Raw genomic sequence first — 25503 nt, forward strand, 5'->3', positions numbered from 1 at the left:
AGCAAGAAGCCTGACACTCTTTGACGAGAGCCTCTCAGTACAACTCTGTGCACAAGGTATGCGGCAACGCTCTTTCTTTCCTTTCCCATTTCACATATAGTTCATCATCAGGTGACTTCGCCTTGCCTGAGGCTGAGCCCTCTGCATCGTGTGTGGACCAAATCGATACGGCATGTACTGATATGGGCCAGTCACTCATCACTAGTAAACGTTAATTTACTGGCACAGAAGTCCACTCCATATCATCTTCTTGGTTTGTAGCTGACAAAAGCGCGGTCTGCTCGCATGCTCTGAGCATCATGTCGTTTGCTACTTCGAGAGGAAGCGCCGGCCGTGGTCTACCAGCTTTCGACAAGTCCAAAGTCGTCATGCCAGACCGTACTTCAACCGACGCAGACAATGCAGTGCTTTCATCAGATGACGAAAGCGAAATGATCAAATCTGTGAACTCCCTGACTAATCCGACTGGGCCACCTACAACACAGCATACACCGAGGCGATCGTCTTTTTTGAGCGAAATACAGCCTGAGAGCAAGCGCAAACTGTCCTTCAACGCTTCTGGCAACACTTCTCAACCACCAACACCTTCTGCGGAGAACATTCCGATTCCGTGGGGTGGCATCGGCAGTAATCTTGTACGAGTTTCGTCAAATGGCTCCACCAGTGCTTGGACCCACGTGAACTCGATCTGGAAGGATGTCCCCATAGGCTCTCCTTCGACACCTACCCGTGGCTTCGGTGACGATCACAGCCCGATCGGAGCCAAGGATCTGATGGATGACATAATCCCCTTCTCGATACCACTTCATCCTACACCAAAGACATACCGCTCACAGTCCTATTCGGTCGGGCAAAGGGACCCAGACGCCGCTAATAACCGTGCCAACGCAAGTGTTGTCAAGCACAAGCCCTCCAGACTCAGTGAAGTTGAGCATGCACATACCCTCGACGAGGTTCACGAAAGCGATGACGAAGGATCAGATTCTGGTGTGCCCGTGGATTCTTTGCGATTATGGGACGGGCAACCTTACATGAATTTGAATCAGGGCCCAAGCTCTTATATTCGTGAAGAACCTGAGGGCCCATGGACCCGTAGACATGTCACTGCGCCAATCTCCGAGCATGTGATGCATACACGCCCAAGCGGCTCTGAAACAGATCATATGGAACACTCTATGCTCACAGACGAATACAGCGCGCACGATCCAGGAACACATGGTCTGCCTTCAGCTTTCAATTCCACACGACCCCAATGGCAATCTTCGTTGAAGGAAGAAAACGACTTTGACCCTTCTCTAAGTCGTCGCCATAGCTTAGCAGATGTGCCTACCCGCAGAGGATCTCTGGCGCTGGATACACCGCCTTTCGGCCAGGCTCCGACATCACACAACGTTGAATTACATGGAGACTATCAACGGCAGGCCGCTGACATGGAGCAAAGTATGGCTCAGAATGACACGCACAATCGTGTCTATGCTCAGAACTATTTCTCTGGTACCGCACCAGCCTTGCGATCTCGAATTGAAAGTACTCGTGGGGTGCCGGACTTTCCGAACAACAGAAGTTTAGGAGGTCCTGATCGACAAGGACCACCTCCTGGTGTATTTTCTCGCCCCGGTTTCGATACACCGCTTTACATTGTTGCCTTCAAATGTGCACGTGCCGATATCTATTACGTGCAGCCTGGCACTGGCCTAGAAGTCAACGAAGGCGATCTGGTCATAGTTGAAGCCGACCGCGGTTATGACTTGGGAACAGTCACGCACGCTCGCGTGGATTGGACGCGTGCTCGGGAGCTCAAGGAAAAGGCCTTGGACGAGCATTTCAGATGGCTTATGATGTTCTCCCGTCACAACCAAGACATCGTTGCTGCTGACCCACGTGATTTTCATGGATTGATGGCACAGAAGTGTCCTAAAGAAAGAGACCCTATGAGAAAGGCGCGTGAAGGATTTGGACTTGGTGATGCCCAGTATGCGCACGACATCAAGCCTCGCCTGATAAGACGCCGTGCTTTCAACCACGAGATAGCCAACCTTCGCGAGAAGGAGGGAAATGAAGCAAAAGCAAAGAGAGCATGTCAACAGAAGGCTCGGGAGCACGGGTGCAAGATGGAGATACTCGACGCTGAATTTCAGATGTAAGTACCGATGTGGACATTAGTGGAGACTATACTGAGTTGCTAACGAATGCAATAGCGACTGGAAGAAGCTCACGTTTTACTTCTTTGCAGAGCATTATCAAAACTTCAATGCTCTTGTTACAGACTTGTACAAGGTCTACAAAGTCAGAATCTGGATGTCAGCTATCAACCCAACCACTTATCCGTCGCCTTCCAACAAGCCCCCTTCAACGATTGGACCTGGGGCTATGGAGGGCCGCGATACACCTATGGACCAACACGTCGGCATGTACACTGACCCGGATCCTCATGGTGCGCTCCCTCCCGCACTGAATCCGAGCACCGCGACATACAACGAACTGGCTAAGGATGCGACTGCTTGCGGTTTCGTAGGAGGCAATGGACTGAATCCAGCCACGACGCCCTTCAAATCGCGCTTGGGTGGCGAAACCCAAATTGGTCCCATGAGTGGCAATCCGCAAGATCGTAACGGCCAATTTCAGTCTACAAAGAATGGTAACCAAGCATCCTGGACTGGATTCGCCATGCCTCAAAGCACCACAAGGCCGCAGCAGCCCACGTACAATAGCACCCATGCACAAGCGTCTGCTGGTGCAAGTATGAATACTGCAGTCACTCGGCCCTCGCCCGCCCCGCAAAACTTTCAAACAGTATCTCCTTCATACAATGGATGGGGCGCACCCCCAAGCGTCAGTCAGCGACAAGCTTTTGGCAGCACTCAGGGTCAATTGCCATTGTCATTTGGCGCCAACTTCAATGCATCTGTGACCAAATCTTCTCCTGCTCCTCAGGGAATGGGCTCTCCACACGCTCAGTACCCGGGATGGTCGGCACCTCGCCAACCTTGGAATCCCGCTAATAGTAACGGTCGTACTGCCGCCCCTGGAATGCGTCCATTTCCCTCAGAGCTTGGAGCCAACTACATCCAAGGTCTCGGTGACTTGAACCTAGGTCAGGTAGAGAGGAAGTGACGGGCTGGAATATAACAGTCGCGACAGCCGACACAAAAAACATCCCGACACTATGTCGTGAGATATAGATGCATTTGCTTTTTCACTATATTTTGTCCTTTCCCTCCTTCCTTACATCACTGAAGCTAGCCTTCTACCCACGACTATCTATTTTCCCCCTTTTACAAGACATACACTACATTACAATCCCTGTAATAACAGCTGCAGAAATCGAGATCGATTGCTTTTTCCAATGTTGCAGTGTTCTAGCAAGGATTACGGGGTTTCAAAAGAAGATGACATTCAGACGATGCGAAAGCATTTAATGTTCGTCCATCTTCCCCTTCTCTTAAGCTCTATCAAGGATTTTGCTGCAAAGAAAATGGAGTTCTCATCCTCTCTGTATTGAATTTTTGTTTCCCACTCACAATAGAAGTAGAAATTAGCAATATAACCAGTCCATCAGTCAGTCAGTCAGTCAGTCAGTATGATGTTCTGACTTCTCATATGGTGCATTCAGTATACGGATGTGGAGTAGTGCATCTGCTGTTTGATGATACGCTATCTAGTGAACAACTTTGAATGCGAAAACGAAGACTAGCAGCTTCAAGCAAAGAATTGACGCCCCTTTCTATTTGCTCACTTGGTCTCTGTCCTATCTCATGTAAGGCGCCACTCAAAACCAACTGATCGTCGAACCAACTGGAAGCAATCTTGATGACTAGAGTAGATATACTCCTTTTTCTAGTAGTAATCATTCTCAATATGAGCGCATAGAATTGCGCTTTGCGTCAGTCAAGCCACTTGCTTGACTTTGCCTATCTTCTACACCAATGATGTCTTGTGCTCTGACGGTTCTTGTCTTGAGATCCATATAGCGCAGAGATCGGAAAGGGGGGTAAGATCTGGACAAAGTGCTGGGGAGGCTTGCCAGTGTCCTCTGCTAGTGAGGAAGGCATGTTATTGTGTTCTGAGGATGTCTGGTAGTGATAATATATGATACAGATCTCCAGGAGACTTGATAAGAAGAAGGTGGGGATAGGTGCCTGCTGGTTGACGTTTGGTCCATGAATTAAGTGATGGTGTTGCGGTGCCTAAGGGGTTAGGCAGCCTTGTCACCTATTCTTGATTTCTGTTCACTTTGAGTAATACATCAGTAATTGACATTCTCGTGGAGCTTCTGTATACAAGTCAGGACTCTGTGCATCTTTCTTGTCTCGTCATCACCATTACCATCATCACTGTTGTTGTTGTTGTCTTCGTCGCCGTCGCCGTCGCCGCCATCGCCATCATCATCATCATCATCATCATCATCATCATCATCATCATCAACACCACCACCTCTATCACCCCTCGCCCGGGTGATGATGGCCGAGATCCAGCCATCATGGTAAGTCAAACGCCTTTCGTTCAGTTCGTTCTCAATGACCAGTCACTATCAACTCAAAAAGAAAAGTGAACGCTGACACTTAGCCTTTTCATAGGTCCAGAGATGAACTTCCTCGCCTCGATCTCCAAAGGCTCAAAGAGGAGCCTGACTACTCCTCGGTGGCACGATAAGGCGTAGCTTCACAATGAGATTGCACCTCCACTGGCGCATACAGGAGCCAGGGTCAGGAGACCGAGGTGGAAGAGTTGCGGTGCTTCCTTCGAAGCTGCTTCTACGGCAGCTTCGGATGCATGCCAACTGTACCTCGCGGTCTGAGTGCTGCCGTCGCCGTAGGAGCAAGACCTCCAGCAGCCGCCGCCGCCGTCACCACCATCGACCACGAGCACAGGAGCAATGCTGTGGAGTGCGTGGTGGACGACAGGTCCGTGGTAATCACGGACGAGTTTGTCATTGAGCTGCTCCGTCGGGGCAAGGATGCCCAGAGAGTCCGGGTAGGCAGGCGGACCTCTGGTCAGTAGTGTTGTAGAGTAGTCAACCCTTGTCCGGTGCCTGCACCAGACTCCTTGATTGTGAGGATCTCAATAAATATATATCTCATCTCGTGCACATATCCATGTGACGCTGCGAGACGTGAGCCATCGTGGGTGCCATACTGATCTAGATCATGTATGTCCAGCGAAGGGGGCCCAAGGATCGAAGATGAGTTCTTCGTCTATTGTGATTTTTGACACTTCCGCTCCATCTCTTGTGGTATATGTGCTTAGATTCGGAGAGTGGACAGAATTTAGGTGGGTGCTCAGTCAGCGTTAAGATTCGGAGAAAGAAGCAGACAGGGTCACATCAAGAACGCCTTGCCTGCCTTCTTGCTCCCTGATACCCAGCCAGACGTCCGAATTCCTGAGCCGATCGTACTTTCCGCTAGCAAGTGTCAGAATGCTCCTTCGGAAGGGAAGTGTCCGCATAGCCAGCCTTCATGCATGGAAAGATACCTAAGTATCCTCGGATATCGTCCCGAAGACTCCGCGCGCCTAACGCCGATCATGACGCACGTGGATTCCGATTACCTCCCCCCAATCTGCTCTTCACCTACTATTCACACGGCAAAGAACCATCTCAGATGCACACGCTGATAAATGCATATTGGACCAGCGTACGAAATACTCATCCCGATCATCCTTTGCAGCGAAGACGATGTTGGACCTGCTTGTAGGCTTCTCAGTCTGGGCGATCGCCTGCGGCTTCGTATGTGCGCTTGTCTGGTCTGCTGTAGCTTAAGCACAACCTCCTGCAGGGAGACGTCGACCTGATGGCGTCCAACTCAAAGATCCTGATCTGCGTACCTAGATGTCTTCGTCCTGGAATACTCGAGCTGGAAATGATAGCTTCTGGCGCCCCCTTGCGATGTATCGATATAGCTGCTAGGCCATAGGTCGCACCCACATTCAGTCTCACTGTTTGGCACAGCTCCATACAGTCTTGGCACTATTGTCTTCTGCCTGACGCTAGAGTCTGCCCACTCGTCCTTCCTACTCAGCTTGCTGTGTTGGGAGGAATAGCGTGGTATTCCATAAGACGGTGTAGTGAATAGATTTCTGGCTTCTGCTATCCGTCGGTCGACTGGATCTCGAGACTGCCTCATGTCAACAACCTTGTCACGATAACAAGTGGTCATGTAAGGCACAGACCTTGACATTTCAGAGGACCATCATGATAGAGCCATCGAAGTGAAAGTAAAGCGAGGTGTGGTTTCCGATGCATGTGCTCGCCATCAAAGCTTTTGTCGATGAGCAGAGAAACCACCCGACAGTAGATACAGCACTCTGAGGTCTGCTGCCTACTCCCCAATCTCTGGACTATGCCTTTCTGGCCGGAAGTTGGCTCCGAGATCATCTAAACGAACACTGAGCATCATGTCTATGCCAGGCAAAGACTGAGGTAACGTCGAGGTCTGCACTTCGTCAGAATGAATATTGTTGCCAGGGTAACCTGTGCGATATCAGTTGGAAGTTCAAGATGGCTCACAACTTTGCCCATTCTGCATGTCATATGTCTTAGTCTTCGGTGGAAGTCTAGGCATGGACGAGCTCAGCAAGGTCTGCTATCTGTCACCAGATGACTGGGCGGTAATGAATAGACCAAGAAAGATCCTGAAGCTGGTATAGACCTATCTTGCATGCATGAGTCATCCTCTGCAGTCCGGTAGCGCATTTCGGCTGTGACAACATCCTATCTCGAAGAGATCCCCAGGCTTGGACCTTCTTGTCTCCAGGAAGATGCTTGATCGATCGGGAATCAAGCTTTCTGCTACAAGTACTTGATCTGGGCACCTTTGTATACGACAGCATCGATAACGATGCTCGACAGTGGTAACTCAACCTACGAAAGGAGGCAGTGCAGGCCTGCACTACTGGCTGTTGCTCATGATTTCTGTGTAACACGTCCTAGGGCTACTACTTTAGTACTTCAACACAGCAGGAGAGCTGAAGAGATTAACGCTACACTTTGTCAACTCGGTCAGCTCTTCCTGAGACAAGGGTCTCTGTATGATACCAGGGCAAAAGATCTTGTATGGCGACACGCCAAAGTAGCTTTTGTATGAAGCGGATATGCGAGACATACAAGACTGATTCGCGTGTCGTCATTGACGTACTCCGACTAATGTCAGCGCTGACATTTGAAATTTCACATCTTCTTTGGCTCGGAATCAGAGGCGATGACATCGGTGAGACGGCGGTTGCGCCAATGGACCCGCGTTATATTGGCTCCAAACCTAGCCAGCATACCTCGAACTGGAGAGTGCGCACGGGCCAGATCAACACCATCGCTAAGCTATATCCAAGTAAACTCACTGCTTGCCACTGTGCAGTGAGAAGGAAAGACACCATCTTGGAGGTCCTCTCCCAAACGATTGTCCATAGATCTTTGATGGTCAGCCTGGCATGTAGAGCCCCGGTATATGATGTTGCACATGGGTATACGGGATCTTGCCTGACCATTTGCAATGAACCTGGCCTTGAGATTACACAGGCTCCAGGTTCAGTGCAAGAGCATGAGTCAACAGACGACTGCTGAGAGACAGCCTGTGGTCCGTCACAAAAGGCATCGACGATGACGCTGAGCATCAAGGAGATGTTCTCAGACAGTCTGACACTGCATGCTGTTGTCAAAGTCAGCGCTTGTCAGAACCATGGGAAGAGCCTTGCTTACATCTGCTACGGTAAATGCATACATCTCAATTCAGACTTTGAGTGGATCTTATTTGGAGTGAAGTGGTAAAGACCTTAATCAGTAATGGTTGTCCATGAGCTTGACATGGTGTGCTTTTGCAAAAAGAGCCGCGAGAGTGGTGATGGGCCTCGCGGGAAGCGCCATGACCCATGCGCGTCATGCATGTCGCAAAAGGCCTAAGGTATTCTCTCGCACAAGGCCAGTCGGACTTGGGAACACCGCAGCTACGACAATGATCGCCTAATCGTGTCGCGTCTCTCTACCAGAGCCTTTCGGCCGAATCCTTGCTGCCAGCTACCCCTGCAGCTTGCGCGACCACTGGTCAAGCAAACTCGTCCGCTGCTGGGATAGCGGTCCGGGAGAGACATATTCACAGAAGATGAGATATACATTGACATCAATGTCACAGTATGAGTGTCGCCTCATGAAGCAGCTGTCCCTGAAAGAGGATTCGCACCGCCCGCGCTACAAGGGTTATTACCAGGACACAGCACAATGTAGTCCATATCACTGCCCTAGCCACACTGTTAGCAAATCCGATAAGAGGCATATACCCGACAAGGAAGAAACAAAACTTTTGATACCTTTAACAAGGATAAATCAGAGTTCTGTTATGCTGAAGATGCTGGCATTATGTAAAGTCATAGCATCTTAGGGAAAACGCTGAGTGGAGAAAGGAGCGCTGGAAGGGCACAGCTGTCTCCTTTACCACGTCACCTTGAAAGGCTGCCACGACCTTTCTTGGCATCGTATCTCAATCTTTGCTCACTTCCTGCCTCCGTTTTCTCTAATTCGAATGGGAAAAGCCGACATCCGAGTTCCGTATCCGCTATATATAGCCCAGCGACATGAGTTCCATGATCCACAGCAAAGATCCTGGAGACAAGTCCGCCCCAGAGGAATCCTATGATCACCATCACCACCTCCCTCGGGGGGAAGCGGTCGCATGCGCCCAGCTCTATGCATCACGTAGGACTGCGGGATTGTCTGTCACTCACTCTGGGAGGGGCAAAGTACAGGAGGTTGAAGATCACAGCATCGGACTGGACATGTTTGCGCCTGTATTTGCACAAGTCTATCTCCTATCGCTCTCCCATCATTTGATTCTGGAAACCTCAACCTCTCAGGAGAGTATAGACCAACCACTGCTTCCTACGCCGCGCCAAAGACAAGCCGGTGTAAGTGCACTCCTACTTTTGGCTATGTCGTCGACTATCACGGAATGGCTAAAAATATGAACAGGGGCCATCTGGTGGCTTCCAAAAGCTTCCTATAGAGTTGTAGAGAAGCATTATAAAGTCCCTGTTCGCGGAGAAAGAAGACCTTGTTATTGATGGCAAATGGCATCTGCCCTCTCTGGCAGCAACAAATCGCAGCCTACAAGCTCTGGCATGGGAATTCTTCTTTCGCATGAAGAACGAGCTGACTATCAACCCCGACGAAAACAAGTCAGCGATGCGTTTTCTGACACAACTGCCGGCGATCGCATATCTGCACCTCCATCGTTACGTGCACAAGATAACGCTAAGCTTCACTTACTATATGAGCATTCAGAAATTCAACCACAGCCATGACAATGGTCTGTACAAGATATTAGATGGTACAATTGTCGCAAGACACGAACCCGAGATTTTTGCACTGATGCCGATGCTCAAATTTGGCAAGCATTTTCCAGTTCCAATGCTGACAGGCCCCAATAAGGCTGTATTTATGGAGATCTTCAATGCCGGCCTACGTAGGAAATGTCTTCTATCTCCGTCTAGCGGCGAAGTTGAGATGGGCAACTTTGTGAGGGGGTTCTTGCACCCTAAGAGGAAGGACTACAGACTTATGCAGTCATTAGCTGCAAAGGCATGGACTGTAGCCTCGGCCGAAGACAAGGCAACTTGGCATGCAGAGGAAAATGAAGATCGTCACTGCCTTATCGAAGCCTGGCATGCCAAAAAGCAAGCTCAGAAGGAGAATCTGATCTCTAACAGCGAATCCAATTGAGCATTCTGTACAAACAAACATACCCTGGACGGGGAGGACGAAAAGGGCTATATGGATGCAAGCAAACTAGATCATAAAGTAGATCTTTTTACATCTAGGCAGGACCTGATGTAGCAATGGCCATCGCATCCAATTCTACTTGCAGTGTCCCCAACTGCCTATGTTGTTGCCACTTTCTATACGTCTGGTTTCGCAATGTTACATATTGCCAGACCATACACAATCGATTTCATCAAATCCAAAGTGGATTCGTGGCGGAAGATCACTCAAGCTTTGGTCCAGGGACACAGATTGCGCAGAACACAAGCGGCGATATACGATAAACAGACAAGAAGGACTGCTTCACAACCCTAATAGCACTAGTATCAGTGGATCGATAATGCGCTGCTTTCAGCATGGTCATATTGACAAGCACCGATGTGTTTTGAAACCTAGGTGGTGAACAGGGACGCATGTCCGGTGGACTAACTGTCTACAAGCAACATGTTTCCACGGACCTCACGAAGCCAACTATAACAGATACACCAGGACTTCGAAGAATGCTGACAAGCAATGATGCCAGCCTCATGCCGCAGTTGCAGCCTTCACGACCAGGTCAGGCCGATCTCGGGCGATGGAGACATGCAAGACCGCCACGAATCCCTTGAAGATGCCAAGCTTAGCACATGCCTTGTTGGTGAATGGAAGGAGCGCCAGAACGACATCTCTTAGCTCTCTTCGAAGCATATCTGCAGACTCCACATACACTTACTGCAGACGATCTACATACTCTCGCCTTCCCGCCTTCAAGGAGGGAGTCTAGAGCTGTACGTTCTTCGGCTCTTCTCGATAACACTACGATCAAAGCATTCAGACCCTATATCATCGCTGTACAAGATAGGCAAGCTACTCGGAGATCGCTCGTGTCCACACCTTCAGAAGTCCGAAAGAACGTACGTATCGATGAGAAGGGATATTGATTCTTTTTCTCTAACATTTGTTGGTATGAACAGGCCAGTCTGTCCCCATTGAAGACCAGCAATATGTCTCCAAGAACAAGAAGAATGACTGCGATGGCTGCCATCACGTTTCCTTTCATGGACATGCCTCCTGAACTACGCTTCATTGTCTACAAGATGGCCCTCTGCCCTGATACTTCGGGGCACCGCACCCCAATTGAGACCCTCAAAGAACCTGCTCTTCTCCTTGTTTCTAAGACCATCAGAACCGAAGCATCGACCATTCTCTGGAGTCAGCCTCTTGAACTGACAGTCGAGCTGCCCTGTCGTCTTGGTCCTCGCCATCCAAGGCAAGAAATGGTCCTGAGACGCTGGATCCGCCTTGGTCGCATCGGTCGATTGGACTTAGTCGTCGATATCGCCTTCAGAATTCGCAAACTCAACTGGGGCAATGGCAGGATGCTGGCTCCGGTGCTCGATACCATTGCCAGATCCTCTATGCCCGCACCACGTGGTAATCTCTTTACCGCTTCTATCCAATGGGGCTGGCATGTATCCTTTACAATTCAGGATCCAACAGCACTGGCTATGCTCGATATCGCGTTCGTGGCACGCTCCAAAAGCTGGAGTCTCGAAAAGCTCGAACGCCTGCTTAGGGTTATGATGCACTGTAGAGGCTACACTCCACGTTTCCAAGAGAAGTACCAGGAGTTTCTTGCCGACAATGGTCCTGATCGCCATTCACGTCGTCTGAGGGCCTAAGTGAATGGAACACGGCCGAGCACTGACTGCTGTCTTTTCAATTTCCTTTCAAAGCAACACAAACTTCACTTCCGTTCATCTACAGACAGAGAATCGTCTGCGTCTACCGCGATACCTGTATCACAAGGGGAATTCTGTAGCATCTACCGCTACTTCCTGAGTGAGAGGTTAGGGGATGATCTGCTTTTATGTGACGCTATACGCGTCTAAATTACTGTCGCATCGTAATATATAGATATCCGAGTTGATCTACCTGTTAGTATCGCTTATCTCAAATGAATATTTCAATATAAACTCTGCTCGCGCGCTATACTCTGGAGGATCAGAGGCCTGATATAGAATTTGGTTCGGTTCATATAGTCATGATACATCGCATCGAGAGGTGAGAAAGTACCGTTCTGGTGACAGCTTGCGAACCAGCAGACCCAGCGACCAGGGCAAATATCAAATGAAGCTAAGCAACCACCGAACGCCTAGCGCCATGTCCATCAACAAATAGAAGCAAATGTGCCAGACCAGACCCTCAACATAGAGCACCGGAGCACGGATCACCGAGACAGAGGGCTATATAAGGAGCCCCCACCCCCTTTCCTCTTCTCATCCTCTTTCTTCAACCCGCCGCTTAGAGACAAACAGAACTCTGAAGCGTACAACATCCCGGCTATGCCCTTCTTTCCTCCTTTCCTCAATGAAGGTTGACATGCCTGACGCTCAGTTCGAGATTGATAATAACCAGACAGTCTCTTATGACTTTCTCTACCATTCACCGCGAAGATAGAAGGCCTGATTAGCACGCTTCTATCGGTGGAGATCTGGTGCCGTTGGAGCCTTGCTGGTGTGCCTTTTCTGACGGTCACTTGGCGGGTGCGTTGGGTGGCATACATGTTTTTTTTTCTGTGAAACTTCCATGTATGTCGACTCTGATGATGTGATTGTTCCTTTTGGTACTTGTTCGCATCGCGTTCATTTCTAAGTATGTGAATAGAGAAGTGATTAATGTTTTGGACGTTCCGAACGCGATCGTACCTTGATCCTCTAGCATGAGAACATCGCACACTAGTCACCAGTCTGACCAGACCAGTCGCTTCTGAACCCAACTGTTGCTTAAATGCCTCTGAATGTATCCTTCTTGCCGTCTCATACCTGATGATCCTTCTATTTGTACGCTCACCATGATTATGTCCTGCAGTAGACAGAAATCCAAGGCCAAGTCCCTCTGACAGAACCAAAGTCAGGGGTGGAGTAGAGGACAACACTGACTGAACCCCAAATGAGAACAGGAATCTTGAACTAAAAAAAAACCATCTATGATTACCTGATACATCACAGCCAAAGATTATAAGGCATTATAAGCAGAATGAGTGCCTTTCGAACTATCTACTGAAGCTTCACGATTGTGCCGACTTTTATGGTGGTGTGGACTCTGGCAATGTGTAATAGCCTTACAGCATTAGTGATAGCGACTAGGCTGATCAAGGCATGAGAGAAGACTGTACAAGACAAGAGTGTGTGAGGTGTTTGGCATCGCCCTGTTCAAGCATGTTCCTATATTCCAGGAATTCGAGGTAGAATTCGTGTTATGGACCTCGAGATGAGCCCGAGAGGCGTTCCGCCATGCTTGATATAGGCTTTCGACACTCGAAATAGACGTACGCCAAAAGTGAAGATTCTGAAGGAATTGTGCGAGCCGGGAGGCTGGGGAGGCCGGGCGTCAGTTGCGTACTGACCTTTCACAGCACCATTTTCAGCCGATTCGGCTTCAATCATCAGACAAGAAGGAGTGAGAGCGGAACAGTCGGATTGTGACCACAGTCAAGATCAGGGCGAATGAAGAGTTGAGGGTCGTCCATATGTAGGCTAAGGGTGAGTAATATGGCTAGGCAGAGGTGGTTAGCAGAAGCATTCTTCCTCACTTGTGCCAGGAGTAGCAGACGATCCTGTTGAGCATGTGCGCGGCTGTTTGTTATCAGTAAGAATGATTAAACAAGAAGAATGTTTAAGTGAGCCAGTCGGAGGATGTGCACAGGTCCTGAATGATGCTAAATCGACTTCTGTTGGTACTGAACAGGTAGAAAGATATGGAAGCGGTATAGCAACCAATTGTAATCAAGGTGATAGACATCACAACCTCTGGTCACCCGAATTGTCTAATGTATATCAGTGTACCTTAATCAAGACGCCCTACTTGCATCTTATCCTTGCATCATCTACCTGCTGTAGTAATGGAAGGTACGGCGGGATATCCCGGTCCTTGGCACTGCCGGTCTCTTAATCATACCTAAGATTGCTCACTTCTCTCTATCTCCTGCTTTTCCTTCCCATTGCCCTGCTTCTTTTCTGTTTGAGCTTAATGCCACGAGAGTGCAACATGTCGATGGACAGAAGGAAGTGAAAGGATCCTGGTAGCGATGATATGCTTTGATGAACTTCCCTATGATTTCCAAAGCCTTCGCTCGATCCTATAGAGAAGCCATAACTCCGGCATATGTATCTGTCCCTCTAGAGAGGGTACGGCAGGAAGGTCGTCTATAGCTGCGACGGCTGATGGAGCCTTGATGCAGGTCAATCATACCTGCGTTAAGAGCGTTGGGAAGCCTACATCGTCCTTTAGCTATTAGATCTGTAAGGTATCTATCTTGTGTTTCGTTTTGCTTGTGGGAACGCGTCCTTCTCTTAAGCTGGTCCGTGTAAAGGTTGGGCAAAAGGCATCGCCTTAAGGATTTCCATGATGTGAACATGCTATCCTGCTTCTGCTTCTCGAATATCAACCCATCGTCGTCCTTGTGATGAAAGCTGAAGGTAAGTGACATTGTTCATCGCATGCCATTACATGCTGAGAGTGACTGTATCTTGTAAGTGTTTTCATAAGCTGTATGCAAATCCCTCGATTTGTATTCCAGGTGTACTTACAAATATGTAGGAGGCAGTCTCGGCCGCGCATGGCTTCTAATTGATTGATATTCAACTAGTAGTGAGCTAGCCTTGAGCGTAATTGATCGCGATCATCAAGAGTCGGTCTTCGCTCCATCCTGGAGATAACTTGTCCAGGCTGCTAAGTCGCGTCATCCTAGCTTACTTTCTTCCTTCGCTACAACTCCAGCGTACAAGCCACCAAACACTGCTAGATGCGCGCCACTGTGATTACTTGTCGTTAAACATGTCAGACTCGGCAAATCCAAGTCACCTCGATTCCAGCGCATGCAGAGTTTCTTAGTGTGGCTCCTTTCTTATGGATCGCCCTTCACTTCCCAGTGTAAGGGTTTTGCTCCCATATAAGCTCCAGGAAAAGCACGAAAGATCACCATGACCTCACACACATATCCGGACATGGCATTTGGGGGATTGGGTACTCCACAGGACGTCCTGTTTGTGACACACCCACGCAGGATTGGACTGCTCCGAAAAGAAAAGGCTTGCGGAAGCTGTATTCTTCAAGCAGTCAACACGCGCACGACACTCGGTAACACGCAGAAGTTGGCAAAGCAAAACATAGCGATCTAACCCGGTCCACAACCTGGCTGAAATCGATGTATCCAAAGCATCCTTTAGATGGACTGTCTGCTTGATATGTTCAGACCACGAATCCAATGACTTTGGGAGATTGAACACGGATATTCCGGCGATCCAGGCAGTATATCACCGTCCGAGTCATGGCTGGCCTTTTACAGGTGATACGAGTATTTCTTCGGAGATCTACGGGCCGATTTGTTGTCGTCTGACAGTTGTTTGGTCTCACATCAGGGAAATTCATTATTAGAATTCGAACGCTGAGTGGGAATTCCCGTCATGCACGGGCCTATACAGCTGAATATATGCGGTCTCTGCTGCGAGAAACACATGTGATTCAGCGCCAACACTTCGAAATACACAATCGGACGGCAAGCTGATATGCACCTTATTCTGACCTCTGAACGACGCACCTACCCCGGCTTGGAATGTCATGAGTCGAGGAAAGCGGAATGCTTCGCTACAATGTCAGTGACACGGCGCAGACCACGTGATAGATCGGGTATCATCTCTCATCACTCCTGAGCATGCTATAAGCTGCACATCTTACGGTCGCATAGAGCAGCCACTTCTTCGCAAAGGAGTCGAACCCCGGCTGGACAGCGTGTGCATCTGCGATGGAACTGGTATAGGGGACTTGTGATAAGAGTCATATCGAGGGTACGATGCTACGGTAGGTAGTCAGGAAATTGAGTGAGCCAAAGCTTACGTCAACAATATGGGATCACGCTATCTCCTTTGACTGAAAGAATATCAGGCAGACAGGCTGCCTGGGAATTCATAGCGCCGCGGATGCAAGGCACGTCAACTTACTGTATCACTATGAGGGTTCGCTTACTGACAAGACAACCAGTGTCCATTTTGTCAGATGAATCTGCCCATCTCAAGTACTGTAGAGCGAAGATCCCACACCAGATCGGCCAGTGAACAGTATGACGAGGTCGAAATAAGCGTGTTCCGAGGTTCGATTGACAAGTTCATTGCGGAGGCCCCCCCGAGGAACGACGGCAGTGAATAGAAACCGACGCTGATTGGCCACTCGACATCTAAACCCCGCGAGAAAGACAAAGCCTAAAAGTGTGATGCAGGGCCCATCCACCTTCTGTTCTCAGGTCCTCGCATGAATATTCCATCATACAGCAGTCACGAAACAGACAGAATCTGCAACCCTTTGTCCGAGGGAATGGCGTACTGTCCTGGGACAGGAAAAGAGAGGGGTTGCCGATGAGGATTGATTGACACGTTTGATTTCTTTTCGACCGTCTTGTTCATCAACTCCTCATCAACTTTTTGTTCTTGTCATCGTCATCTTGTCGTAAAGAAAACAAGAGATATTGGAGAACAAAATGGCCGCCTCAGCGACGACGATACGCGGCGCTCGCGCCATGTCGCGTGCTCTTGTCGCTCCTTCTGCATTATCGACGACTAACACACTCCTTCGTTGCCGACAGCAAACACAATTCCTGTCCGGCCGTTGCGCAGTAAGCAACAGACTACAATGGACACCCACAAGAAACTCGTCGCATTCTCCGCTGGCTAGCAACAATGGCACTCCGACGCGCAAGAAGGTCACTCTCCCGTCATTGAGGACCATGTACAAGAAAGGAGAACCTATCACAGCAATCACGGCGCATGATTTTCCCAGTGCGCACGTAGCCGATCAGGCAGGCATTGACATGATTGTTGTGGGGGATAGCCTGGCCATGGTCACCATGGGCATGGAAGACACGAGCGAGATCACCATGGAGGACATGCTATTGCACTGTCGAAGTGTTGCTCGAGGAACCAAGAGCGCCTTCATCGTGAGTCCTCTCCTTCGTCTTCTTCTCAATTCATGATTCACTAACAATACAACAGATCAGCGACCTGCCCATGGGCAGCTACGAAGTCTCACCCTCACAAGCCGTCAGCAGCGCGCTACTGATGGTCAAGACGGGCCGCGTGCACGGCGTGAAACTCGAAGGCGGCGCCGAAATGGCCGAGACGATATCCGCCATCACGCGCGTCGGCATCCCCGTCCTCGCCCACATCGGGCTGACGCCCCAGCGCGCCAACTCCCTAGGCGGCTTCCGAGTCCAAGGCCGATCCGCAGAGTCAGCGCGCCGAATCCTCGACGACGCCCTCGCAGTGCAAGCGGCCGGCGCCTTCGCCGTCGTCCTCGAAGCCGTACCCTCGGAGGTCGCGGAGATCATAACGCAGAAACTGGATATCCCGACCATCGGCATCGGAGCAGGAAGCGCCACCAGCGGACAGATCCTCGTGCAGATTGATATGAGCGGATACTTCCCTCCTGGTCGATTTCTGCCCAAGTTCGTCAAGAGGTTCGGAGACGTGTGGGGAGAGGCGCAGAAGGCTATGGCGGGCTACAGAGATGGGGTCAAGAGCAGAGAGTTTCCCGCAAAGGAACACGTGTATCCGATTTCTGCGGAGGAGTTGGCGGACTTTAAAAAGAGCGTGTAGAACGGTGTGACATGACTGCTCGATTCCGTGATGATGACTTTTATCGTTCGTTGGCTTGGGGCCTTCTCGAGCTACTTGTAGGAATCTCGAAGGACAGAGGACAAAATACAGAAAAAGAAGTCTGTATGCACAAACCAAATTCCATATCACACCTGTGCTTGTTCTATCTCATCTCTTACGCCAGCAATAGAAGAAGTGGAGAAATGGCCGTTCATGCAAATAATGATAGAGACCACGAGGGAGTCTCCTTTGCGAACAACAGGGAGGAGGCGAGGAGACGGTCCCGTCTGTAGGTAGTAAGATAGGCGAAACCGTCAAGGATGAAGGACGACGAACAGACGGAGGACAAAGCAGGCAGAGGAGAAAAGAAAATAAAGGTCCGCTATATGAGAGAGAGAGAGAGAGAGAGAGAGAGAGACCACAGGCGCGAGGAAGCGTCAACGCTTTTCCTTTCCTCACCTGCCGAAGGGTTTACCTACTGTACCTATCTCCTAGTTGCATCACATACTGACTGATGAATGCATCGCATACCTGCTGAACACGTTACATTTCCACGGATTGAGATCTATATCTGCTGACTACACTACACTTTTTTAACGAGAATGAGACGAGTCGGAAACATAGTCGTGGATTGCGCAAGGGTAGTTGACAAGCGTTTTGAGGCGGAAAAGAATCAGGGGATTGCGTGAATGTGAATAATTAGAGGTCGCAGGTTTATGGATTCTCGAATCTTGCTTCTTTTTGTTCGAGCACTGCGCTGCACTACACCTGCACCGAACTTCCTTTTCGGTTCAGCGCTCCGTCGCTCTTTGTCTTCTGTCTAGCTTTGTTGTTGTGAAATGGAAGAGTACAATAAGGTGGGAAAAGAGACATACAGGAGAAGAAGTATAAAAAACCCGGGTTCCAAAAGACAGAAAAGAAAAGAACAAGAAAAAAAGAACAAGAAAATACAAAATCAGATATTGGTTCTTGTATGCTTTTCCCACTCCAGCATTTTTTCATTTTTGTAATGGCGATTGATTCCTTCGTCTTTTATTTGTTCTACTCTTCTCTCTACTTTCCATCAGCACCAACGATACCCAGAATGATATCCTTGGCCTCCAGGACCCCGTCCTTGGATCCCGTGATCTCAATGGCCTCCTGTGCCTCTCCCTGCTTTGGAACCTGGATCTTGGTGCCCGTCTGCTTCCTGATCCTGTTGATCTCGGAGCCGCCGGGTCCGACGACCAGACGGTAAGACTTGGGGTCCGGCAGGATCAAGTATCCCGTGGCGTTGGTCTTTTCGGCTTCGGCGAGCGCCTTCTCGAGACGTGCGCGAGCCTTTTCCACGGAGTCGGCGTCCGCTCCGGACAAGACCCAGGGGATCTCGCCAGAAAGTGCGTCGGCGAAAAGATCGTGAAGAGTCCATGAGACATTCTCGTCTGATGCGCCGCCTGTGGCGTCGTCGGTGATCAAGGGCATCGAACTGCTTGCCTTGCGTGCCGAGAGTTGCTCAGGCTTTGGTGGCGGCTTCTGGCCCGCGTGGTCGACGGTGACTTTGTGGTCAGACCGTAGACGACGGAAGAACTGTCCGTTGTCTGCGATGACGTGGTGGTACTTGATCGGCACGTTCACCGTCGCTCCCTCTTGGTCCTTGGTCAGGGACAGGACATGCTCCTTGGCCTTTTCCACGTTTCCAGGCAGACCTGAGATCTTGACCTTGGAGCGCTCGGGTCCGGTGACAGACTGTCGAGGAATATCGAGCGAAACAGAAAAGTCCGACTCGATCTTCTTTCTGACATCACCGCCGCGGCCGATCAGCTTGCTGTGCTTCTCGGGAGCAATTTCGACAATCTCAGTGGTCTGGCTCTCGAGGTCTGAAACAAGTTTCTCGATGGCGGCGACAATGTTGTTGGCAACATCCTCGGTGGCCTCGACGCGGATGGTGTTGCCCTCGGTCTCGGCACGAGGGAAGCGGACCATGCGGGCAAGCTTTTGTCTGTCGTCTGGACCTCCGGCCTTGACGACGAGGTCACGAATGTTAGCACCTGAGAAAATGGTTGTTAGTATGCGATACGCAATGGGCAGAAAAGAAAAAAAAGACTTACCTCCGCCGCCAATGATGGTGCGGTGGTGCTTCCTGTCGACATCGAGAGTGCGCGAAACGATAGAGTCAAAGGTCTTTGCTGCGGCCTCAATCTCCTTCTTGGCCTCCTCGACGGCCTTCTTGGAGCCCTTGATCTTGATCTCGGCACGTCCAGACGGGCTGGGTGCGTCACGTGCGCCAGGCACGTCGATCTGAGCGCCGGTCTTGAGACGAAGAGCGTCGAGCTCGCGTCCACCAGAACCGATAAGCGAAGGAAGCTGAGACTGGGCGACTGAGACGGTGGCTTCGTTGGAGTTGTCGACGACGTACTGCAGAAGACTGAGCAGCTCATCACGAGCCTGGTCGGCACCTCTGCTGGGTCCTCGCACGACGACCTCATCGGCTGCCTGGTTCGAGCGACGACCGGTCTGTCCCTCGGCGACAGACACATCATCGTCGTCGGCATTGCCAGAGCGAGGGAACTGGATCCTGACATTGTATCTGTCCTGGAGGCGGTTGACACCACTGCCCTTGGCGCCGATGAGATCACGGTGGTATTGAGGCTTGACCTTGAGGACGTACGTCTTCTCGTCCTCCAACTTCTTGCCCATGGCGAGGATGTGAGACTTGCAGGCGTTGGCCTTGGCCTCGGGACCCTTGAGCTCGACCTTGCCGTCGTTGACCTGGATGTCGACGTCGAATTCCTCACGGAGCTTCTTGATGTTCTCGCCCTTGCGACCAATGAGCTGGTTGGCAAACTTCTGGGGGAAATCGAAAGAGAGAGTGAAGCCGCGTTCGAGCTCGTCCTTCTTCTCCTGCTCGATGAAAGCCAGCAGCTCGTTGACAAAGTCGTCGGCACGATCGGTGGGGCCACGGACCGAGACGCTCGGCGCAGTGGGCTTGCGAGCAGGCTGACCCCTGGGGCCACCGAGCAGGACTTGCAGAGGAATCTGGCCGTTGGGAAGAGAAGCTTGTTGACGATCGACGTGTCTGCGGATCTTGTCGTGGAACTTGACGGGTGCCTCGACCTCACGAGAGACGATGTCCTGCTGAGCGCCGATCAGACTCAGCAGATGCTCCTGGGCCTGCTTCAGAGCACGCTGGAACTCCTGCAACTCTTGCGCAGATGGCTGTCTCCTGGGAAGCTCGTAGTCGGCAGCGTCCGAAGGGCCCTCGTAGACCAGGAGGATATCGTCGTCATCGCCGTACTCCTCGGGCACGACCAGGTGAACCCCGAACTGCTCACGGACCTTCTTGCCGGCGTTCTGACGGATGTGTTGGTGGTAGAAGGGGTCGACGTGCATCGGGGAGAGTCTGGAGGGAGGGTGTCCGAGGACGAGGTTGGAGATGTCTGAGCGAGCACGGATGCCGTTCTTTCCATCTCTTGTGTACACCTGCCAAGCGGTTCCCTGGGGCACAATGCGGGCGTCGTAGGTGCGCTCGAGCTGCTGGATGGCCTGTCGTTGCTGGAGGTATCTGGTGACGGCGTGGGCGTGTGCCTGAGCGCCGCCGGGGGCGTTGGGGTGCGAGCGGGCAAAGTCGACGGTATGGGAAGACATGCTGGAGGCGAGGTCCATGATCTTGTTGACACCCTCCTCGAGCTTGTCTTCGGGGCCGACGACAAGAATCATCTCGTCATCCTCGGAATCGGGAGGGAAGATGACCGAGCATCCCGTCTCGGCGAGGAAGTCGTGCAGAGCAGCTCCCTTCTCTCCCCTGATGAACTCGTGGCGGCCGCGCTCAATGGCGAGCTGCTCGGCAGCAAGTTGCTGCTTCAGCTGTGCCACCTGTTGCTCGATCTGGGCACGAGCCTCGGCGGCGGCGGCGCGGTCACCGGCAATGTTGATGGGGAAGGCAGTCTGCGGGACAAAGGCCGGTAGCTGGCGCGGAGCGTTGGCTTGCGGAGGAGGCTGCGCGCTCCAGGTGTGGTAGTGAGGAATCTGCACATTGATGTCGCGGCCCTGCTCGAGAGCGCCGACTCCAGCGTTGTGTGGGCCCGCGAGGAAGGGGTAGAACTCGGCGGGGATGTCCCTGAGACGGGTGTTGACGGTGGATGTGCGCTGTCCGACAATATCCTCGATGAGGCGGCGGGCGTAGTTTGCCGACACGGTGTCACCCTCGACCAGGACGTCGATTGTGGCATCCTCGTCGTCCTCGTCCACCGCCTCGTTCTCCTCGGGTCTGGGCACTTGTATCCGCGCACCGCTCTTCTCGCTCAATTGCTTGATCGTCGATCCCTGGCGACCGATGATGTGTGCCCGTACTGATACGGGAACGGGAACCTTGATGGATTGTTTTGCTCCCAGCTCTTTGGCGGCCGCCTTGAGGGCGCTGCGGACAGGCTCCGGGCCCGAACCGGTCGCTTCGAGGGTCAGACCGCTGGCGGCCTCGATCATGGTGACCTTGGCCTTGATGCGCTTGTTGAGGTCGTTGATGATGGCCTTCCGCGGCTTCTTGAGTTCGTGGTTCTTGAGAAGCTCGTCTGCCTTCATGAAGTAGCGCTCGCTGTAGCGACCGGGCAGCTGGACGCCCGCCGAGGGAGCAGCCGACGAAGGAGTGACGAAGCCAGAGTTGGGCGTGGCAGCGCGGGACGATGCATTGCTGAAGGCAGCAGGGGTTCCGTTGGCGGATCCATTGACACCGTTTGACTTGGCCACGGCTGCGGGCTTCTTGCCCCACATGGATGCAGCGGCAGCTTGCGCAGGTCTGGCAGCTCCGAGGCTGGGGAAGGCGTCTTGCGAGTTGACATTGAGAGCTGCGGGCTTTGGTTTCGTGGCGGTGGGAGCGGGCGTGTCTTCGGCAGGCTGCTTTCCTGCTGCCTTCTCCGACAAGGGTGCAGGTGTAGACTCGGGAGCCGAAGCCGGAGTCGAGGCATGCGTTGAGGAAAGCATTGAGGGAGGAGGGTGAGCAATATCTTCCTCGTCGACGACCTCCTCGACCGTGGGTTTGTGGTCCTCGGCGCCGTGCTTCTGCATCAGTTTCTGTGCCGCTGTGAGCTCCGAGGAGCCGTTTGCAATTGCTGGCTCAGCGGACATGATGGGCGAGTCGAAGATGAATTGACCAGAGAACCGTGGAGAGAGAGACAAGGGGATGTAGAGGAGAGAGAGCGGGAGAGAGAGAGGGTAAGATGGCTTCCTGCGTCTAGAGAGACAAATCAAGGGTCAGTCAAGTCAATCAAGTCAGTCACATGTCAGGGTCAGAGCTGAAGCATCTACAGGTTGCCCCGAGTCAAGCAACTAATCCAATCGGGTAGCAGCTAGATGCGAAAGGATACGTACGGGCAATCACAAATGCGCAAGCGTCAGGGAAAGAGCCAATGTGACGTCGAGGTGGTATTGGGGACGAAGAGGTAGCGGTGGAGAAGACGACGGGGAAGAGAGAGGTAGAGAGAGGATTGGAGAAGCGTCTGGAATGTGGCCGATTTAGAAAGGCACCATCAACAGAACAAGCGGGGGCTCTCTGTCTAGACAATACTATGTGTGGGTATATATATAGAAATAGGGAAATGAGAAATGAGGGTACAGGTACACGTACAAGAAGATGGAAGGAACAGAGGTAGAGAGGACAACGGAGAGTTGGGGTCGGAAGGTACCAGAAAGGTATCGCTCTCGAAGGGCAAGGGAAAGCTTGCGATATCAAGGACAAGCCTGTGAAACACACAAGACAATTGAAGCAAATCCCAAGAAAGTTATTAGGGAACAAATGACAGAAAAGTGGAAGCTATGTCGCTGCTGCTGAGTGGAATGTGCTGCAGCTGCAGCTGCTACTAACTGTACCACTAATTGTCTCCACTCGTCGTACCATAATCTACCGTAGCCCGTACACCTTCATTACTGCTGCATTTATTGTAACTCTGGCCCAGATGCACCTGCTAAGACAATCCCCCACAATCACATCCTGAACTGACACGTGTTGACGAGATCCTGCTTACTGCTGAACACCATGTCATGCACAGCTGAAGCTCTGGTCACGCCCTGCCAAATCATCTTCCCAGGGTCTGCACTGAGCATCTTGGGTATTCTAGACGTGACTCCAGCTTCGCCAATCCATGATCAATTGTTACCACTACTAGCGCTGTATAGAGAACCATCACAACTGCCCATATTCCCAGATATCATGTAGCCCTGGGGTACAGAGAATCTCGTCTCACACCGAAGTCCCTTTCACTATACCTGTGATTCTGTCTTGCCCTCTTCGCCCTCATTGCCTTTTCTGTCCCGCCATATCATACCATAAAACATGACCACCCACAGGACCGGACTCGCGCACGCCCACACGCCTGCAATCAGCACGCCTGTCCAGCCGAGTCCAATGGCTTCAATCAATGGCTTTGCCGCTGCAGTTGCGCCTGCGCCAAGCAAACACCTGAACAGATTGATCGCAGCCACTGCGGTCGCCGGTCGATGTCTGTTCAGATCCACAACAAGCACGTTCAGTGCCGTCGTGACACCAGCGAACACGTTGCCACAGAAGAACAACAGCACTAGCGGTACTGCCAGAGGCGTCCGTTTGTCCATCGTCCATGCATATGCAATGACCAGAGCACAACTGGCGTAGACGGCTGGGATCGCCACTTGTAATCGTGCTCGCTCAATGTCTCCAATCTTCTTCGGGTCAATCCTCTTTTGCCTTTCTGACTCGTACAGCTCTTCTTCTCCGGCTGCTGCGGCGGCGGCGCGCGCGTGGCGGCGAAAGTTGCGGTCTATGATGATCGATACCGTGATACGCGATGCCATTGCCCCTATTCCAATCGGCAGAAAGCAAAGGCCGACTTGAAGCGAATCGAGTCCGTAACGTGCGGCGAGCTCGGTGGAGAGGGTACTGAGCACGGCGAAATAACCTGCGTAATGGAGACCTGCATAGAGAAGAATCATAAAGCCTGCTCTATCATGAGCAACGCTAAGCGTCGCCAACGGATTTGCACGACGCGACCTGCCGGACGGCGTCTCTTTTGGCATTGCATCGACACGCGGTGGAATCCCCTTTCTCCGCTGTCTTCGTTGTTGCAGGTAAGATATAAGAGATATGCTGTATTTTGGTGGTGGGAGAGATCCATCACCGACCACCACTCGGCTTGTCTCGGGTAGGAAGATCAGCATGACCAACAGCATTGCCCCTGAAAATATGACAAGGAACCAGAATATGCTATGCCAGCCAAGGTATCTGTCAAGCACACCACCGAGGATAGGTCCAATCGCAGGTCCAAGAGCAATTCCGAGACTGGCGTACCCGAGGTATTTTCCTCTGTCCGCTCTAGTCGACAGGTCGGCAACCACTGCGCTACCCAGTACAACGGTCCCACTACTACCTGAGCTCTGGAGACAGCGGAGTATTATAAGTGCGACATAATTGCTCTGCAATGCAAGTCCGATGTTAGCGCCAAGGTACACAGCGAAGCAGATCAGATATGCAGGTCTCCGACCTCTGATATCCGAGAAGTTGGCGACTAGGGATGGCGCGAGGCCTTGGAAGATCTGGACAGTAGTGTGAGTAGATGTCAATATTCACAAAATCGATCTAGAAGTCTGACCAGGTATGTAGTTATCGTCAGATTGACCAGCGTGATCGAGACACTCAAGTCGGTAGCAATGCTGTCAAGAGCGGGATAATAGACGCTGGCTGACAACGGCGATATCAGTCCGATGAAAGATACCATCAGTATCGTTGATATCTTGGCTCCCTCCGTAAATGCGGAATGTGGTCTTTGTGGTGCGTCGCCATCGTCAGAGTCCTTCACTGCTGACGCTTCGGGGGTCTTGCAGTGCTCCTGGTCTCTGGGATTACTTTGCAAGTCTAGTGAGAAACTTTCTCTATCGTTCTGAGTTGCGCTCGCTTTTTTGTGTGTCTCTGGTGTAGTGTCCGGGGGGGTGTCGATAGCGTTCATGATGAATTTTCAACGTCTTCCGCCACTGCATGCTATGATCTGCAGTCATGGAATTGATAGACTTTGACCTCTCAGGCATCTGGCCTGTACTCTATATACTACAGGGATTGTTTATCCAAAATGCAACATGTGTTCCTGGTTGGCGTAGCAGATCCCACCAGAAGCCGACGCAGGGCCGGTTCAG

At 51.4% G+C, this 25503-nt stretch overlaps 5 protein-coding genes across 5 annotated transcripts; 3 read left to right on the forward strand and 2 right to left on the reverse strand.

Moving 5' to 3' along the window:
- Positions 1–299: 299 nt before the first annotated feature.
- On the forward strand, positions 300–3114 carry AAFC00_004318 (uncharacterized protein; the record flags this gene model as incomplete). Its single annotated transcript, XM_069343948.1, has 2 exons — positions 300–2140; positions 2199–3114. 2 exons carry the CDS (start codon positions 300–302, stop codon positions 3112–3114), a joined length of 2757 nt encoding a protein of 918 aa, XP_069202500.1.
- Positions 3115–8559: 5445 nt separating this feature from the next.
- AAFC00_004319 (uncharacterized protein) lies at positions 8560–8995 on the forward strand (the record flags this gene model as incomplete). The annotated part of the gene is made up of 2 exons (XM_069348446.1): positions 8560–8889; positions 8954–8995. 2 exons carry the CDS (start codon positions 8560–8562, stop codon positions 8993–8995), a joined length of 372 nt encoding a protein of 123 aa, XP_069202501.1.
- A 7261-nt stretch (positions 8996–16256) lies between these two features.
- AAFC00_004320 (uncharacterized protein) lies at positions 16257–17370 on the forward strand (the record flags this gene model as incomplete). Its single annotated transcript, XM_069343949.1, has 2 exons — positions 16257–16712; positions 16768–17370. 2 exons carry the CDS (start codon positions 16257–16259, stop codon positions 17368–17370), a joined length of 1059 nt encoding a protein of 352 aa, XP_069202502.1.
- Positions 17371–18423: 1053 nt separating this feature from the next.
- Positions 18424–22470, reverse strand: AAFC00_004321 (uncharacterized protein; the record flags this gene model as incomplete). Its single annotated transcript, XM_069343950.1, has 2 exons — positions 18424–19397; positions 19458–22470. The coding sequence occupies 2 exons, from the start codon at positions 22468–22470 to the stop codon at positions 18424–18426; spliced, it is 3987 nt and encodes a 1328-aa protein (XP_069202503.1).
- A 1131-nt stretch (positions 22471–23601) lies between these two features.
- On the reverse strand, positions 23602–25319 carry AAFC00_004322 (uncharacterized protein; the record flags this gene model as incomplete). The annotated part of the gene is made up of 2 exons (XM_069343952.1): positions 23602–24909; positions 24966–25319. The coding sequence occupies 2 exons, from the start codon at positions 25317–25319 to the stop codon at positions 23602–23604; spliced, it is 1662 nt and encodes a 553-aa protein (XP_069202504.1).
- Positions 25320–25503: the final 184 nt, after the last annotated feature.

The sequence above is a fragment of the Neodothiora populina genome (genome assembly GCF_041146345.1).
Source record: "Neodothiora populina strain CPC 39397 chromosome Unknown canker_contig_17, whole genome shotgun sequence".
Taxonomy (NCBI): Eukaryota; Fungi; Ascomycota; class Dothideomycetes; order Dothideales; family Dothioraceae; genus Neodothiora; species Neodothiora populina.